The following is a 14,974-nucleotide window of genomic DNA, read 5'->3' as shown; positions in this document are numbered from 1 at the left end:
TGAGTGCAGAGACAGAGAGAGAGAAAGGAAAGGGGGTCACGGGGTAGGGGGAGAGAGAGAGAAACGTGAGGGGTGTTGGGGTGCTGCCACGTGGCAGTTTGAGGATGAGAACAAATCTCCTTTTCAGTGCATGATTGGGTAAAGGAATAGGGTCCAAATTGATAATTCTATTAATATTTGGGGAGAATTACAGAATTACATTTATAAGTGGGGGTGGGTGTAACAATCACCCTCCATCTTAATTCAACAAAATCAACGCAAAGACTATTGAAGAATGAAGAAGAAAAACTATATACTCACTTGAGCATCTCCAAAAGTGATGTCAAATACTAAACATCAAATTCAAATTTGATGGCTTATGTGTCAATTTGACTTCTTCATTCCTTTTAATTTCCAACCGATATGTTACTTTATTCACTGTTCTAGAAATTGGCAGTGTTTCCATGATTTAGATCAAATCGTCCAACAAAATCATGTAAGAGTTAGGCACCTACCTAAGTGCTCTCTAGGTAATGGTTTTTTTTTTTTAGCGTACTGACTCTCACTCGTCTTCGGTCTGTCGCATCTCTCGTCTTTGCTCATTGTCACATATGTCGCATACAATGGAAGATCTAATGAGAAGAGGGAGAATGGGAGAGAGAGAACTAGAGAATAGTTCAGACACAAGTTTGCAATTGCAGAGAATGTAGTGGGACGATAGTACTAGCACCTTTACTAATTCGTAATCAGATTGAGAGGAATTGAATTGAGGAGGAATCAGAATCAGATTTCTATTAAAGTTGTTTACTAAAGTATTTGGATTGAAATAAAATTGGTGTCAATTCCATAAAACTTGTTTACTTATTTAGTTGAATCGGAATTAAAAATAGAATCATTACTAAACTACCCCTTGTTCTAAATAATTATTTTTCATATAAAGTTATTGGAATTGATTTATATTTCATATCATATTAATTCATAAAATAATTGAAGTAGCTATTCTTAAGGTAATATTTACATAAATAAAAAAAATAAGAAAAACCAGCACCTCATCCCTTTCCTCCCGATGTCCCAGCATCCTCATGTCCTCCCTTTCTTCAATCCTATCTTTCCCCAACCCCCACAGCCTTCCCACGACCTCCCATATTCACAGGTCCTCCACTTCTCCTCCCTTCCATCCATATCCTCTTCTTCCCTAGCCCCCACAACCATCCCACCACCTCTCGAATTCGTAGATTCACATGCATCCTCATCTGTCTCTCTCGTTCTTAAATTCTGCAAGCGACAAGGAGAACTGGGGTTCGGGTGTGGCCGGACTGGCGCTCCTCCTAGGAAAATTGGTGAGACTGGAGAAGAGAGTGATATGGATATCTATGTTGGATTTGCCGATGAAGTTTGTAAGGCTATTTTGAAATTAAGAAAATAAATTAGGGTAATTTTGGAGCAAAATTTTGATTCTTGGAGGACTCCCCTTCAAGGAATCCAAATACCAAGTACTATTAGAGAATCCGACTCCGGTGTTACCCGAAGTCTGATTCCAGAAATGAGCTGGGTCCCACCCCATTTTTCCACTGATTTTCATTCCTCTTATGGTAGTAAACACTTGAATTCATCGAATTGTGTGCAATTCCCATTCCCCACGTCCCATTTCCCATTCGTAAACACGCTCTTAGATTCCTGATGTATTAATAGAAGTTTGATGCTCTACGTTATTACGGCATGCTACTAATCAATTTGCTAAAGTGTGTTGAATCTTTACAGAATATGGTCCTTAATTTGTTTTTCTAACATTGCGCAGCTAAACTGATGCATGCATCGTCTGTCATGCTAAATTGCCCAATTGGTGCACTCGATAACCTCATGTTTTACGTTGGCTGGCTGAAGGTGGCAATGAGAATTAATGAATGATGAGAATAGTCAATTAAACCAGTAGTGAGCTCTTACTCAAATCAGATTTTAATAATTCGAATTGTTTTTCCCTGTTGTCAAGATAATGAGGTCAGATCAGACTTGAACCATAAAGAATCAACAATTGATGATGTGAGATATATTGATTGAATTATCTGTCAACGTAATGTATGATGTTCTCAATGTTAATGTATCCAATCTTTTATTGAATTATCTGTCTGCTTGTTCTCTCTGTAACTTGATTAATAAGTTCTTGCAAGTTTCTCAAAGAAATTTATTGAAAAGGATCAACTGTTACACTTAGAAAAAGAGGATGAAAATAACCTAATTAACCCCTCAAAGATAATCTAAGTAACGTCATTGCAAAAACAAAAAGGCCTCTAAATTAAACACAACACTTTCACTAAATTATAACTTCAAATTGCACTCTTCAATCTCCTTCTTCTCCAATTTAAAGGGAGCATTGCTTACCAACGGTAGATGCACGAGCTAAAAAGATTAAAAAAACCACACCATATATTAGTCATAATTTAAAGACTCAAAACTGCAATAATATTATTCATTATGTGGAAAAGTACTTACAGTTTACCCATCAATTGTTCTTCGTCGCCTAATCAACACCACCCTCACATAAAGCCAATTGTACACATAGTTCAAGAACTTGTAGTATGTGTATCTCCATGACCTGATGAATATCAAACTCCCACAAACTCCCCAAAATCCAACAACAAAACCAAGCGCCAAACTCAAGTAAAATCCTGTTGTTATAAGCCCATCATTCTCTTTAACTTGATCCCCAAACATTGGTTGCTCCTCTGGACTTGTTTCCTCATGAGAGCACAACTGTTGAAGTGGAATTCCACAAAGCAGAGGATTTCCAGCAAAAGCAGATGAATCATAGGTTTGGAGCTGAGTCCCCATTGGAATTTTTCCAGACAGGTTGTTGTTTGACAAGTCCAAATCACCAAGACCATATATTTGAAAAAGGCTTGTTGGTATTCCACCATATATATGGTTTCTTGACAGATCAAGGGATTGTAAGGACTCCAATTTCCCGATCATTGGAGTTATTTGACCTGTTAAATTGTTTCTTGACAGGTTTAAGGAAACCAACCCCACAAGATCAGTGATTTCTGTAGGAATCTCCCCTGTTAATCGGTTACTCGACAGATGAATACTCTTTACAAGCCCCAAAGTACTTTTGTATTTCGACATTTTGCCTTTCCATATCAAGGATGCTTCCTCCAAATAACCTCGTAGGCTGCCAGTTGAGGTATTATAGAGATGATAGATAGTTGTACTTGAACTTCCTTTTTTAGCCAAATTAGTCAAATTCTTAATGCATTTAGGTATATTTCCAGAGATGTTATTCATCGAAAAATCTAGAATTTGAATGTCTCTCAGATTGCACAATTGTAGTGGAATGCTTCCATAGAAGTGATTAGAACGGAGGATAAGAATAGCCAAATTTGGAAGTCCAATCCCTAACCATTCAGGTATCAAACCTGATAAGTTATTTTCTCCAATATCAAAAACACTGAGTCTGGTAAAGTTCTTCAAAGATGAAGGCAATTCCCCCACAAACCCATTCTTGTTTAACTTCAGCGTTTGAATAAAAGGTAAAGAGCTCATTGTGGTAGGAATTTTCCCAAAAAGAGCATTATCACTCAAATCAAGAAAGGCAAGATTTTCAAAACGTGTCCAACAATTAGGAAGTTGTTCATACAAATTGTTGCTTGAGAGATCAAGAAAGGCTAAAGGACTAACCTTGTTCGAAGTCTTTGGACACATGAAAGAAATTAACCTTGAAAGCTTATTGTTGGAGAGATCTAGAGATATTGCTGTGGAGAGGAATGAAGGGACTGGACTTTCCAATTGATTCCAACTCAAATTCACTTCACTAAAGGCAGATGAGGGAAACTCAAATCTTGAATTTGGAATTGTTCCTCTAATTCGGTTGTTGGAAATATCTATAAAAAAAGATCCAGGATCTTGATGAGACAGAGGGTTCCAAAACCAATTTGGAAGGATATCAGAAATGCTTGCATTAGAAATATCAAGTACTTTATAACTTTTCTGAGTTTGAAGCCATTTTGGAAAATGTGGACCCACCATGCAAGAGCTCAAATATATGAAATCCAATTGGAAAGGAGGAGTCCAATTATAACTGAAGCTTAAAGATAGTGAGGTATAGGACATATACAAATACCTTAATCTAGAGAGATTGGAGAAGTGGCTTTCCGAAACCACACCTTCCAAAGCATTCATACCAAGGTCGATACTCTCGAGCCTGGACATATGCCCAATGCTTTCAGGTACTGTTCCACTCAATTGATTGTCATAGAGAACTAATTCTTGCAATGATGAAAAGTTTGTGAGATTAGGAATTGATCCAGAAAGATGATTGGATGAGAGGTCCAAAGTCTTTAATGAGTTCTGATCAGGGCACGCAGACATTAATATTTGAACCAACCAGGAAAGTTGTCCACTCAGAGTGTTGTTGTAAAGGTAGAATTCTTGCAGATTACATAACCCGGAAAAAGATTGCGGAATCCCTCCTTCAATTTGGTTAGAAGAGAGGTCAAGATGAACAAGGCTGGCATTGTATTTGGATACCCACACAAATACGGAAGAAGATGAATAAAACGGGAGTTGGTTGTCACTGAGATCAACATGAGCAAGAGATTTAGAAGAATTTATGTTAAAGAGAGTACTGGAATGAATTAGAGGAGATGGAAGACTACAATAAGACAGAGACAAGTTTGTAAGTTTAGGGAGCTTATTAACTGCTTCCATCCAGTCTGGAACATTATTGAGATTGGTGCCACTCAGGTCCAAATATGTTAAAGCAGAAAGATGAGGCAGCCATGAATTCAGATTTTCTACATTAACAAAGTTATTGGATCTGAGATCAAGATGATCAAGGCTGTCGTTGTATTTGGACAACCAAAGAAATATGGAAGAAGTGAGTTGGTTGGAACTGAGGTCAACATGAGCAAGAGATCTAGAAGAATTTTTGTTAAAAAGAGTACTGGAATGAATTAGAGGAGAAGGAAGACTGCAATAAAATAGAGACAAGTTTGTAAGTTTGGGGAGCTTATTAACTGCTTCCATCCAGTCAGGAACATTACTGAGATTGCTTCCACTCAGGTCCAAATATGTTAAAGCAGAAAGATGAGGCATCCATGAATTCAAATTTTCTACATTAGCAAAGTTATTGTATCTGAGATCAAGATATTGCAAGTGGGTAAGGTTTCCGATCTGAGTTGGAATTCGACCACCAAAAGAAGCATCAGAGAGATCGAGGTGTCTTAAGTTGGAAAGAGACCCAATGAAATCTGGAACTTGGCTTCCATTGAAGTTAATCAATGAAAGGTCCAAATATTTCAAATGCTTCAACTCAATCAGTTTAGGACTCAGCATCTTACCTTGCAAATAATATTCGACATAATGTGGGTGTCCTTTCTGTTGAAGTGCGTAAGCTTGATACAAATAAGACCATCCGAGATGAAGTTGAGTAACATGGTTGGTTCGGTTGCTACAGTGGACGCCAAGCCATTTGCAACAATCTTGCTTGTGTTCTTCTCTTCCCCATGAGGAGAGGAGATTGTAGTCATCAATCAGACCTTGCTTGAAAGCAAGGAGTGCTTCTCTTTCACTCTCTATGCACCTCATCACCACCGGATGGCCAATTGCTCTGAAACCGAAAGAAACATTATAGAATCCAGAGGATAGGGAAGGGTTGAAACATTGTAGAAAAAGTAGCACCACAATGGAAGTATGAAAGAGTTTCTTCAAGCACCACATTCCGTCATTCTCCATCTTAATTCAACAAAATCAAGGCAAAGACGATTGAAGAATGAAGAAGAAGAAGTGTACAATCAGAATTGATTTAGGAGCACAAGGAAAGCTGCGAGTGTATTATAAGGCTGGCTGAGTACGTAATAGTTCACAATACAATCCACACACTGAGTTGTCTTGACTCAAATGGTCAAGTATGGAACACGTGTGAGTGGACCAGCTACTTTTCTGTAGGTAGGTGTAGTATTTAGAGGATGACTTGTCTCTCCAAAATAATGACAAAGCCTGCAACAATCAACACAATTCTGCATTGGTTGTTTCGTTCCGTTTACGTTTTAGAAGTCTTTTTGTTTTTGTGGAATTAGAAAACAACATATATGCTTGTAATTCACGTTATTTGGATTAGGCTAAAAACGTTAAAACCATCTCAACTCTTGAGATAACAAATTTATATTTATTTTCCAAACAAGTTGCAAACAGTTAGAATGCGTAATTCACATTATTTGGATTAGGCTAAAATACACGGAAAACACCTCAACTCTTGAGAGACAAATTCACATTTATTTTCCAAACAATTTGCAAACCATCAAAAGTCATTTTGGAAGATACGAGGAAGGATGAATGACTCCCACAAAATAGATGATTCTTCTCCACTTTCATTTGTCATTTGTCTTAATCACGCTTCAAAGTAAATTACAAGTTAAGAACAACAGGACCAACAAACCAAAATTTCCACGATGCAAGTGGAAATCCATGCGATAGTTCAAGGTTATTGACTTAAATGGTCGAGTATGGAACATGTGTGAGTGGACCAGCTACTTTTCTGTAGGTAGGTGTAGTAATTAGAGGATGACTCGTCTCTCCAAAATAATGACAAAGCCTGCAACAATCAACACAATTCTGCATTGGTTGTTTCGTTCTGTTTACGTTTTAGAAGTCTTTTTGTTTTTGTGGAATTAGAAAACAATATGTATGCGCGTAATTCATGTTATTTGGTTCAGGCTAAAAACGTTAAAACTATCTCAACTCTTGAGAGAACAAATTTATGTTTATTTTCCAAACAAGTTGCAAACATTTAGAATGCGTAATTCACATTATTTGGATCAGGCTAAAATACACGGAAAACACCTCTTACTCATGAGAGACAAATTCACATTTATTTTCCAAACAACTTGCAAACCGTTAAAAGTCATTTTGGAAGATATGAGGAAGGATGAATAACTCCCACAAAATAGATGATTCTTCTCCACTTTCATTTGTCATTTGTCTTAATCACGCTTCAAAGTAAATTACAAGTTGAGAACAACAGGGACCAACAAACCAAAATTTCCACGACGCAAGTGGAAATCCATGCGATAGTTCAAGGTTATTGACTTAAACGGTCAAGTATGGAACATGTGTGAGTGGACCAGCTACTTTTCTGTAGGTAGGTGTAGTAATTGGAGGATGACTTGTCTCTCCAAAATAATGACAAAGCCTGCAACAACATAATGACTCCCACAAAATAGATGATTCTTCTCCGGATAAGGATTGTCTGCCCTCCACTTCCGGTACCCTTTCCGTGTCCTTTTGTTGTTTGTGTAGTCACGGTTAAGCCACATCAACATTTTATATTACTATTCATTTTTGTCTTATTATATCTATAAAAAAATAATATAAAATGTTGACATGATTTAACCTTGACCACACAAAACAGGAGGACACCGGAAGTGGAGGGTAGACAATCCTTGTCCTTCTTCTCCACTTTCGTTTGTCATTTGTCTTAATCACGCTTCAAAGTAAATTACAAGTTGAGAACAAAAAGGACCAACAATTCAAAATTTCTACAATGCAATTGGAAATGCATGCTCCATGCGATACTTCAAAGGTTATTGACAGCAAGTTCTCAAGAGTTTCCGGTATTTCGAATAATTCCATCTCCACTGGGGTCTTTACAAATTTAGTCTTGGAGTTATTAGATTTGAAGACACAATAATTGACCGACTTAAATGCAAATGCACAGATATTATGCCAAATTGTTGTTAGTGAAGAATCATCACTGTCTTTTGATCGAGACAATACTTTTGAAATATTATTAAAGAAAATTAATGAAAATAACTTTAAAATTTTGAATTTTAATAAATAAAAAATCATCCTATAACTTTATTTAATGTTAAAGACAAGATGGAAAAAAAAAACCCTACCTACTCGCGTGCAATTGCACAGCGTTTTTTCCCAGATTTTGTTTGTTTGGTGTGCTGGTGCTTTTTCCCAGCTTATGTAAATGCTTCAATGGGGTCTTTTATCCATTTAAAATGTATGCCGCAATTTAAAAAAAAAAAATATTTATGTGGAGTGATTGATGGCAGGAGAAAGGGGATTCATAAAAAAAAAAATTGCAGGAGAAGGGTTTTTTTTTTGGAAGAAAATAAAGCATTCTTAGAGAGAACTTGTGGAGTTCATTAACATAACATAGGGAACTCCAAAAAAAAAATCTTTGAGTTGTGAACCATATGAATTTTCAATTACTCTAATTGGTTCTTTGTTTGATTAGAAAATATAAATAATTGAAAGAGTTCAATATAAAATACTGAACCAAGAAAGAGACATTATTTATGAAACAAGACCAAGAAAGAGACATTATTTATAAAATTATATCAATTACTATACACTATTTATGAAACTGGACCAAGAATTAGACACTAATTATGAAACATGACCAAGAACTAGGCATTATATATGAAAGTGGACCAAGAACTAGGCACTATTTATGAAACTGGATCAAAAATGAGAAACTATTTATGAAACTAGATCAAGAATGAGACACTATTTATGAAACCGTACCAATTACTATAAACTATTTATGAAACAGGGTCCAATAACTAAACACTATTTACAAAAGTGAACCAAGAGCTAGACACTATGAATCTGGACAATAAATAGTGTAGTACCTTTTAAGTTTATAAATAGTATAGCATCGCAGTTTTATAAATAGTATAGTACTGTTAAGTTTCATAAACAGTGTAGTATTGTTTCATAAATAATGTCTGTGATGGATGCGCACATCTAGGCGTGTCAGATTTTTTTTTTAAATATTAAAATTATTTCATTTTTATTAAAATTTAAGTTCTTTTGTCCTCTTTATTAAAAGTTAAGGCTTTTCATTAAAATTTAAGTTTTTTCATTAAATAAAATTATAGCATGATTTTTTATTAAATTAAACTTAACCAAGCTCTTTTCATGAAAACTCTCATATTATTATTGATTTTGGGTCTTTTACTTTTAGCGCCAACAGTTCCTTGCGTTTTATTCACTTGTAACTGTTCGTTTATTGTTAATGCGAGGGCTTCGAGACTCATGAGGAATTTTAGCTACCGTGTCGGCACTCCGTAGAATGTTGTATGATTTTGAAATTATACTGCACAAAATGTCAAGGCAAACATTTCATTGAAGACGACCATTTTCTTACAAATTACTGATTGTATTTCAATGTTGTATGATTTTGAAATTATACTGCACAAAATGTCAAGGCAAACATTTCATTGAAGACGACCATTTTCTTACAAATTACTGATTGTATTTCATTGAAATACAAAGAAAAACAAAACAAAATGCCAAGGGTGCTTTCTATGTTCAGATTCAGTACACACGACGAGCTTGGATGTGATGAGCAGTTAGTCTCTGCTCCGGATCAAGGGTCGAACCAAACTGACTCGCTGCCCATATCAAGGAAGCAGATTTCTCACCCAAAAATGTCTTATGTCCTCATGTACAGTTGCCAACGGTGGCCTATCCCTCCCATTTACATGACCAATCAAAAGCAGCAAGAACTCTCCACATTTCAACCTAATCAAAAGCAACAGTGTTTTTCTTCAGTGTGCATTATATTTGCAAAGAAAGGACCAAGCCTAGGCACACCAGTGTTCAGAATCCTCAAATCTAATTAATTCCTAGCAGATGACCTCGTTACTCAATTGACAAACATGAAAATGAGCAACAGGACATAGCTTAACTAAAAACCTAGAAAAAAAGGAAAGACGAGATTCCATTAAGAATCGTCCGATGAACAAACCTATTTTTGCCAAAACTTTAACATTTACCCCAGAATTTATCCAGATAGAGCTTTAAATCACAACTCATGACAACGAGAATCAAGCAAGCAAAGAGAAATAAATCAAAACCTGAGATTCTCATCAACTTGTTTGTCCCTTATGAGCCCTGCAACTTCCTCAATACCATGAAAAGCCTCAAAATCCTACACATTACACACAAGAAAACAATCGAATCATAAAAAAAACCCATCACCGCTCCAAAACCAATCACAATAAGGGGTGTATTCAATTGGGATTTTGTGGGATTTTAATTCTTTTAAAAAACCTAGGGGTATTCAACCATCATTCAGGATTCTAAGTTATCTTCTGAAATTCGAAGTGTATTCAATCAAGATTTTAAGATAGTTTATTAAAATGCTTAGAAATCCGAGTGTATTCAATTAAAATTTTAAAGAAGTTTATAACATTCTAGGAGTATTCAATTAGAAATTGATTTTAAAGAATTTTAAAAAATTGAGGAATTCGAGGGAATTGGAAAGATTTCGTATTTTAAGCATCCACATATCTCACGTCTTCCATGAGATTTCGAGGAAATTGAATCAAACTTTATATAAAATCTCTACAAAAATTAAACTCCATAAATTTGACTCGAAACTGAAGTTTGAAGCTTTACCATTTGATTAGCTGATGAATCCAACATAATAGCAATCAAAGCATCCAAACAAGCTCCTTGCTCAATCACGCCGCAAGTCGGTAATATATTCATCAAAACCTACAAAAACCCAATTACAAAAAACTGCATTCTCATCTCAGTAATCCAACCTCCATAGATTTTGGTTAAGCTATTTAGCAACATTGAGTACCTGAATGGCCTTGTGCTGATGAGCCAAAACCGCGCTGTCCGGATGAAGCAGGCAGCAACCCTCCAAAACCCTAAGCGCAAGCGAAACCTCGGAATCGGTTGAAGGGCTTGTGATCTTCAGCGGCTCGACGCCGAATATGTGATCCAAATTCCGTACGATCTCATCGTCCGAATCGTTCAGCGAGTGCCGAAACAGAACCGGCACGACTGTAAAACGATAATTAAATCAATTTCAACAATCAGAAAAATTAAACAAAAGATTAAGTAGAAACTAGGAATTTTGTAATTTTCTGATTACCTTGAAGCTCAGGAAGCGATTGTGTCTGAGAGAAGAGGTTGATGATGGAATCGGACTCGGCGACCGATCGGAGGAACTTGAGGAGGCCGCGGACACGGAGGAAGGAGAACTCGGCGCGGACATCGCGGAGGCCGCTCCGGAGCGCGAGCATGACCTCGCGGTACACTCTCTGCTGGGTCAACGAGTTGACCAGATCGCCTACGGCGGTGGACGGCGGCTCTGGTTCAGATTCCGACGATTGCTTCGGCGTTATCCCCACTCCATAGCGACTTCTTCAAGTACATTGCATCAGTCGTTTACTCTCACAACGACGACATTTTGGTACTCTAGCTAACAGACGACGACGTTTCGGTTTATTTTTTCACGTTTCATTTGGTTGTAGTTTATTTATATCTTACTGGATAAGTGAAAATTCATCAATTTAACAATTGCATTTACGCTGGAATGAAATGTAAATTAAATTTTGAGAGATCATTTAAAGATTATGCCTTATATTCAATGACATCCAATATTTCCTAGTTCTTCTCGTTTTAACAACGTCGTAAGTTGAAGAAACTACATTGTTTATGAATTTTAAGTGAAGTTACATGGATGAAATGGAGTATAAACAAACCAAACAAACAAACTACATTCATATCATTACTCATGTTTCATTATTTTCTCTATTTTTTCCTTATGTTTTTAAATGTCAAGTTATTTGAGAAATTGACCAAAATGATTATTTTTCAAATTTTAGTTACTAAAACGGCCAATTTTGTATATGTCTTCAATATCTGATTGTATTGTTGTCAATCTTTGATCATTATGTAGTCAATATCAATACTTAATTTTGATTAATTCAGCAATTTAGATTTTAATTTATGATTAATTTCACACGACACTTAGTACTACGATGTAGTTTTGTTTTATCTTCACTTATAAATGAATGCCTTACATTTAAAGCTCGTGAATGGTGAATTCAATACCAATTTATTAGGAAAATTTTATTTGAACTTATATAACTTACCTCTACACCCATATCATTTTTAATTAAACTATCAATATCTCTTTAAACCCAAATTTACTACCTAAACTACTCTCCACAAATATCAATACTAATTTATTTGGTTTTTGAGACGGTTCTTTGAAATTGGACGGGCTGATTTGCTAGGCGGCACCATGTAGCCTTCTGCTCAATATTAATTACCACAAACATATAGTGACCAAAAATGTACCGACATAACTCCATAGAAAACGAGAATTTGAAGTTTACCAGAAGATATAAAATAACAATGATACTCATATGTATAGCATATGAAATATAAACAATGTCGTTCACTTTACGAATTTTTTCATGTCATGAACATATAATATGTTAGAAGTTTTTCACAGGATTTATTTGATATTCCGGCGTATTGGATACTTTGAGTCTTTTAACTGTTAAATATTATACAAAAAATAAAATCTAACATTTTTCATGTTATGAATGCATAACGCGTTAGAAGTTGTTACACATGATCTATTCGATATTCCGGAGTATCGGATACTTTGAGTCTTTTAACCATTAAATATTATAGAAAAATCAAAATCCGACATTTTCATGTTATGAATGCGTAACGTGTTAGAAGTTGTTACACATGATCTATTTGATATTTCAGAGTATCGGATACTTTGAATCTTTTAACAGTTACATATTATACAAAAATCAAAATCCGACATTTTTCATGTTATGAATGCGTAACGTGTTAGAAGTTGTTACACATGATCTATTCGATATTTCGGAGTATCAAATACATTGAGTCTTTTAACAGTTAAATATTATACAAAAATCAAAATCTGACATTTTTCATGTCATGAATGTGTAATGTGTTAGAAATTGTTATTCACAGGATTTATTTGATATTTCGGAGTATCCCCTTTGAGGCTTTTAACCGTTAAATATTATACAAAAGTCAAAATTCGACATTTTTCATGTAATGAATGTGTTAGAAGCTGTTATTCACATGATTTCATAATTTTTTTTATTACTGTGTCAATTACCTCATTTCATAAAACAATTACCTATATATTTTACTTATAATTTTATTAAAACGCTATATATATATATAGTTGTGGTGTACTAGAAAAGTAACAATTGTACAAAGTATGTTATGATTGTTTACTCCAATTTAATTGGAACAACAACTGCCTTAATTATTTTCATTTTTTTTCCTTTATTTCTAATTAGGTTTTCTTGAATAGACCACACAGGGATCAATATTTTAGCTGGCTGGTTGTTGGGATTGTTAAGATTATGGGTCGCATGAAATTTTACTACAACAAAATTAACAACAAAAGTATCAAATAATTAGATAAATTTGTGAAGTATCCAACCTTGCAAAGTGACATGTAGTCATGATCGGAGCTCCGATCGCCGATCCCGAGAGAACCGCCAAACGCTTCAATTTCCCCACCAAAACCCCGGGCTTCTTCACAAACCCGGTCGCCTTCTTCGTCTTTGTATTCACTTCGATCTCCGTCCCCAGCACCTTGTCCCCGCCCAGAAAATCCTTCACGAACGGCTCCACCATCACTGTCGGATTCGCCGTCACCACCACCTTCCACTTGCACTAGTCAAACACCTCGAAACTCTCCGCCCTCACATCCGCCGCATAGAACCTAACAATTATTTCATAAATTCAAAATTAACATTTTAAATTAAAATATTTAGATACTGTTTGCTCCCTAAATTCGACATGAGTCTCGCGGGCATGCTGGGAATTTACTCAAACATGAAATTGGTGGGTGCGGGCGTGCCACTACTAGATACCGCTAGTAAACAGGTTTTGAATGATTGAGGCTGCACCTGAATTCGACTTCAAACCAAGAGATTGTGCCATTGAGTGGGAGTGGCTCAAATTAAGGTTCTTTCTTTGCCTTAAGGATAAGGACTTTACTTATATGGAGAAATATAAGAACAACTAAATCACAAGGTTACTGGAAGTGTGAATGACAGAGGAAAATAAATTACTGGTGTTTATACCATATTTAGGGCCTCGTATATTTGGGCCTTGGGCCTTGTATTTGGGCCTCACACTAAAGCCCATACTTTGTAAAAGAGGAGGAGCCCCTTATTCTATAAAAGGGGACTCCTACCCTCATTCTGGGAGGCCTCACTCTCACTCTGGGAGGCCAATTCCTAAGCCTCTCACCCCCTCTCAAAGCTCTTCACTCACAGAGTTCCTTCTCTCACAAATACTCTCAGATAAATACATATACAGTGTGGACGTAGCCCAAACATTGGGGTGAACCACGATAAAATCCTTGTGTTCTTTGTGTTCTTCGTGTTCTTGAGCGTTTGTGCAGATTCACGGTCGGATTTACGTTGTTCCAAGACCTCCGGTTTTGTGCATCAACATTTGGCGCCGTCTGTGGGAAACGACACAAAAAGCTATGTCGGTTCTCTTTCATTTTTTCATCTCACCATCGTGAAAACTTCACAACCTCCACGGTGAATCTGCAAAATTTGCAGAACCCAAAAACCTCACTCTTTGAGCTTTTTCAAAAAAAAAAAAATGTCGCAGACCTCCAACCACCTCTCTCTTCCTTTGTCAGCCAGTCACACACAGAAACCAAAAACAAAGAAAGAAACAAATCAGCTCATTAAATGTGAAAAATCGCCATGATAACAAAGAAACAAAGACCAACCAGAGCTTTGAATTTTGTCTGCTACCGCTGTTTCCACACCTCCGAGCGAACTCACTCGCCAACTCGACAATGACTCAGGAATCGTTCATCTACAGCTTCGTGGCCCGAGGTACGATGATCTTGTCGGAGTACATCCAGTTCACCGACAACTTCCCCGCGATTACGGTGCAGTGTCTCCAGAAGCTTCCTTCCTCCAAGACGAAGGCATCCCCGTCACTGTCGAGAAAATTGCAACCTTGGTGAAAGCTGCCAATGTCCCTGACAAGTCTTACTGGCCTGGCCTCTTCGCCAAACTTTATGGGAAGAGAAACATCGAGGATCTTGTCCTGAATGCTGGCTTTGGCGATGCAGTTTCCATCGCTGCCCCAGGTGTTGCCGAAGCTGCAGCCCCAACTGCTGCTGCTCCTCAACACATCTTTCTCTTCCTCC

At 36.5% G+C, this 14,974-nt stretch overlaps 2 protein-coding genes and 1 pseudogene across 5 annotated transcripts in view; 1 reads left to right on the top strand and 2 right to left on the bottom strand.

The window, feature by feature from the left end:
- Positions 1 to 792: 792 nt before the first annotated feature.
- LOC126619975 (uncharacterized) lies at positions 793 to 2,097 on the top strand. Of its 2 annotated transcripts, none has more exons than XR_007622214.1 (2): positions 793 to 1,571; positions 1,778 to 2,097. XR_007622214.1 is itself a non-coding variant. In XM_050288419.1 (2 exons), exons 1-2 carry the CDS (start codon positions 1,046 to 1,048, stop codon positions 1,885 to 1,887), a joined length of 384 nt encoding a protein of 127 aa, XP_050144376.1. In that variant the 5' UTR covers positions 797 to 1,045; the 3' UTR covers positions 1,888 to 2,097. The 2 variants fall into 2 exon arrangements, 1 of the variants encoding a protein (XP_050144376.1); XM_050288419.1 differs by having other exon boundaries at positions 797 to 1,319.
- A 50-nt stretch (positions 2,098 to 2,147) lies between these two features.
- The window catches only part of LOC126619756 (receptor-like protein EIX2), a 46,825-nt gene continuing 33,998 nt past the window's right edge, over positions 2,148 to 14,974 (bottom strand). Inside the window, exons 1-3 of one of the 3 annotated variants that reach the window (XM_050288185.1) lie at positions 5,690 to 5,776; positions 2,470 to 5,584; positions 2,148 to 2,376 (exon numbers count right to left, since the gene is read on the bottom strand). In XM_050288185.1, the coding sequence (XP_050144142.1) occupies positions 2,473 to 5,562 (3,090 nt within the window). In that variant the 5' untranslated portion in view covers positions 5,563 to 5,584; positions 5,690 to 5,776 and the 3' untranslated portion in view covers positions 2,148 to 2,376; positions 2,470 to 2,472. Of the gene's footprint in view, positions 2,377 to 2,469; positions 5,585 to 5,689; positions 5,777 to 14,974 lie in introns of those variants that run through there. The other 2 variants (XM_050288170.1, XM_050288177.1) reach the window with 2 other exon arrangements.
- On the bottom strand, positions 9,193 to 13,467 carry LOC126619913 (uncharacterized; annotated as a pseudogene).

The sequence above is a fragment of the Malus sylvestris genome, chromosome 1 (genome assembly GCF_916048215.2).
Source record: "Malus sylvestris chromosome 1, drMalSylv7.2, whole genome shotgun sequence".
Classification (NCBI taxonomy): Eukaryota; Viridiplantae; Streptophyta; class Magnoliopsida; order Rosales; family Rosaceae; genus Malus; species Malus sylvestris.
Note: the sequence above shows the minus strand (reverse complement) of the source record. Positions and strands in the feature narration are given on the sequence as shown.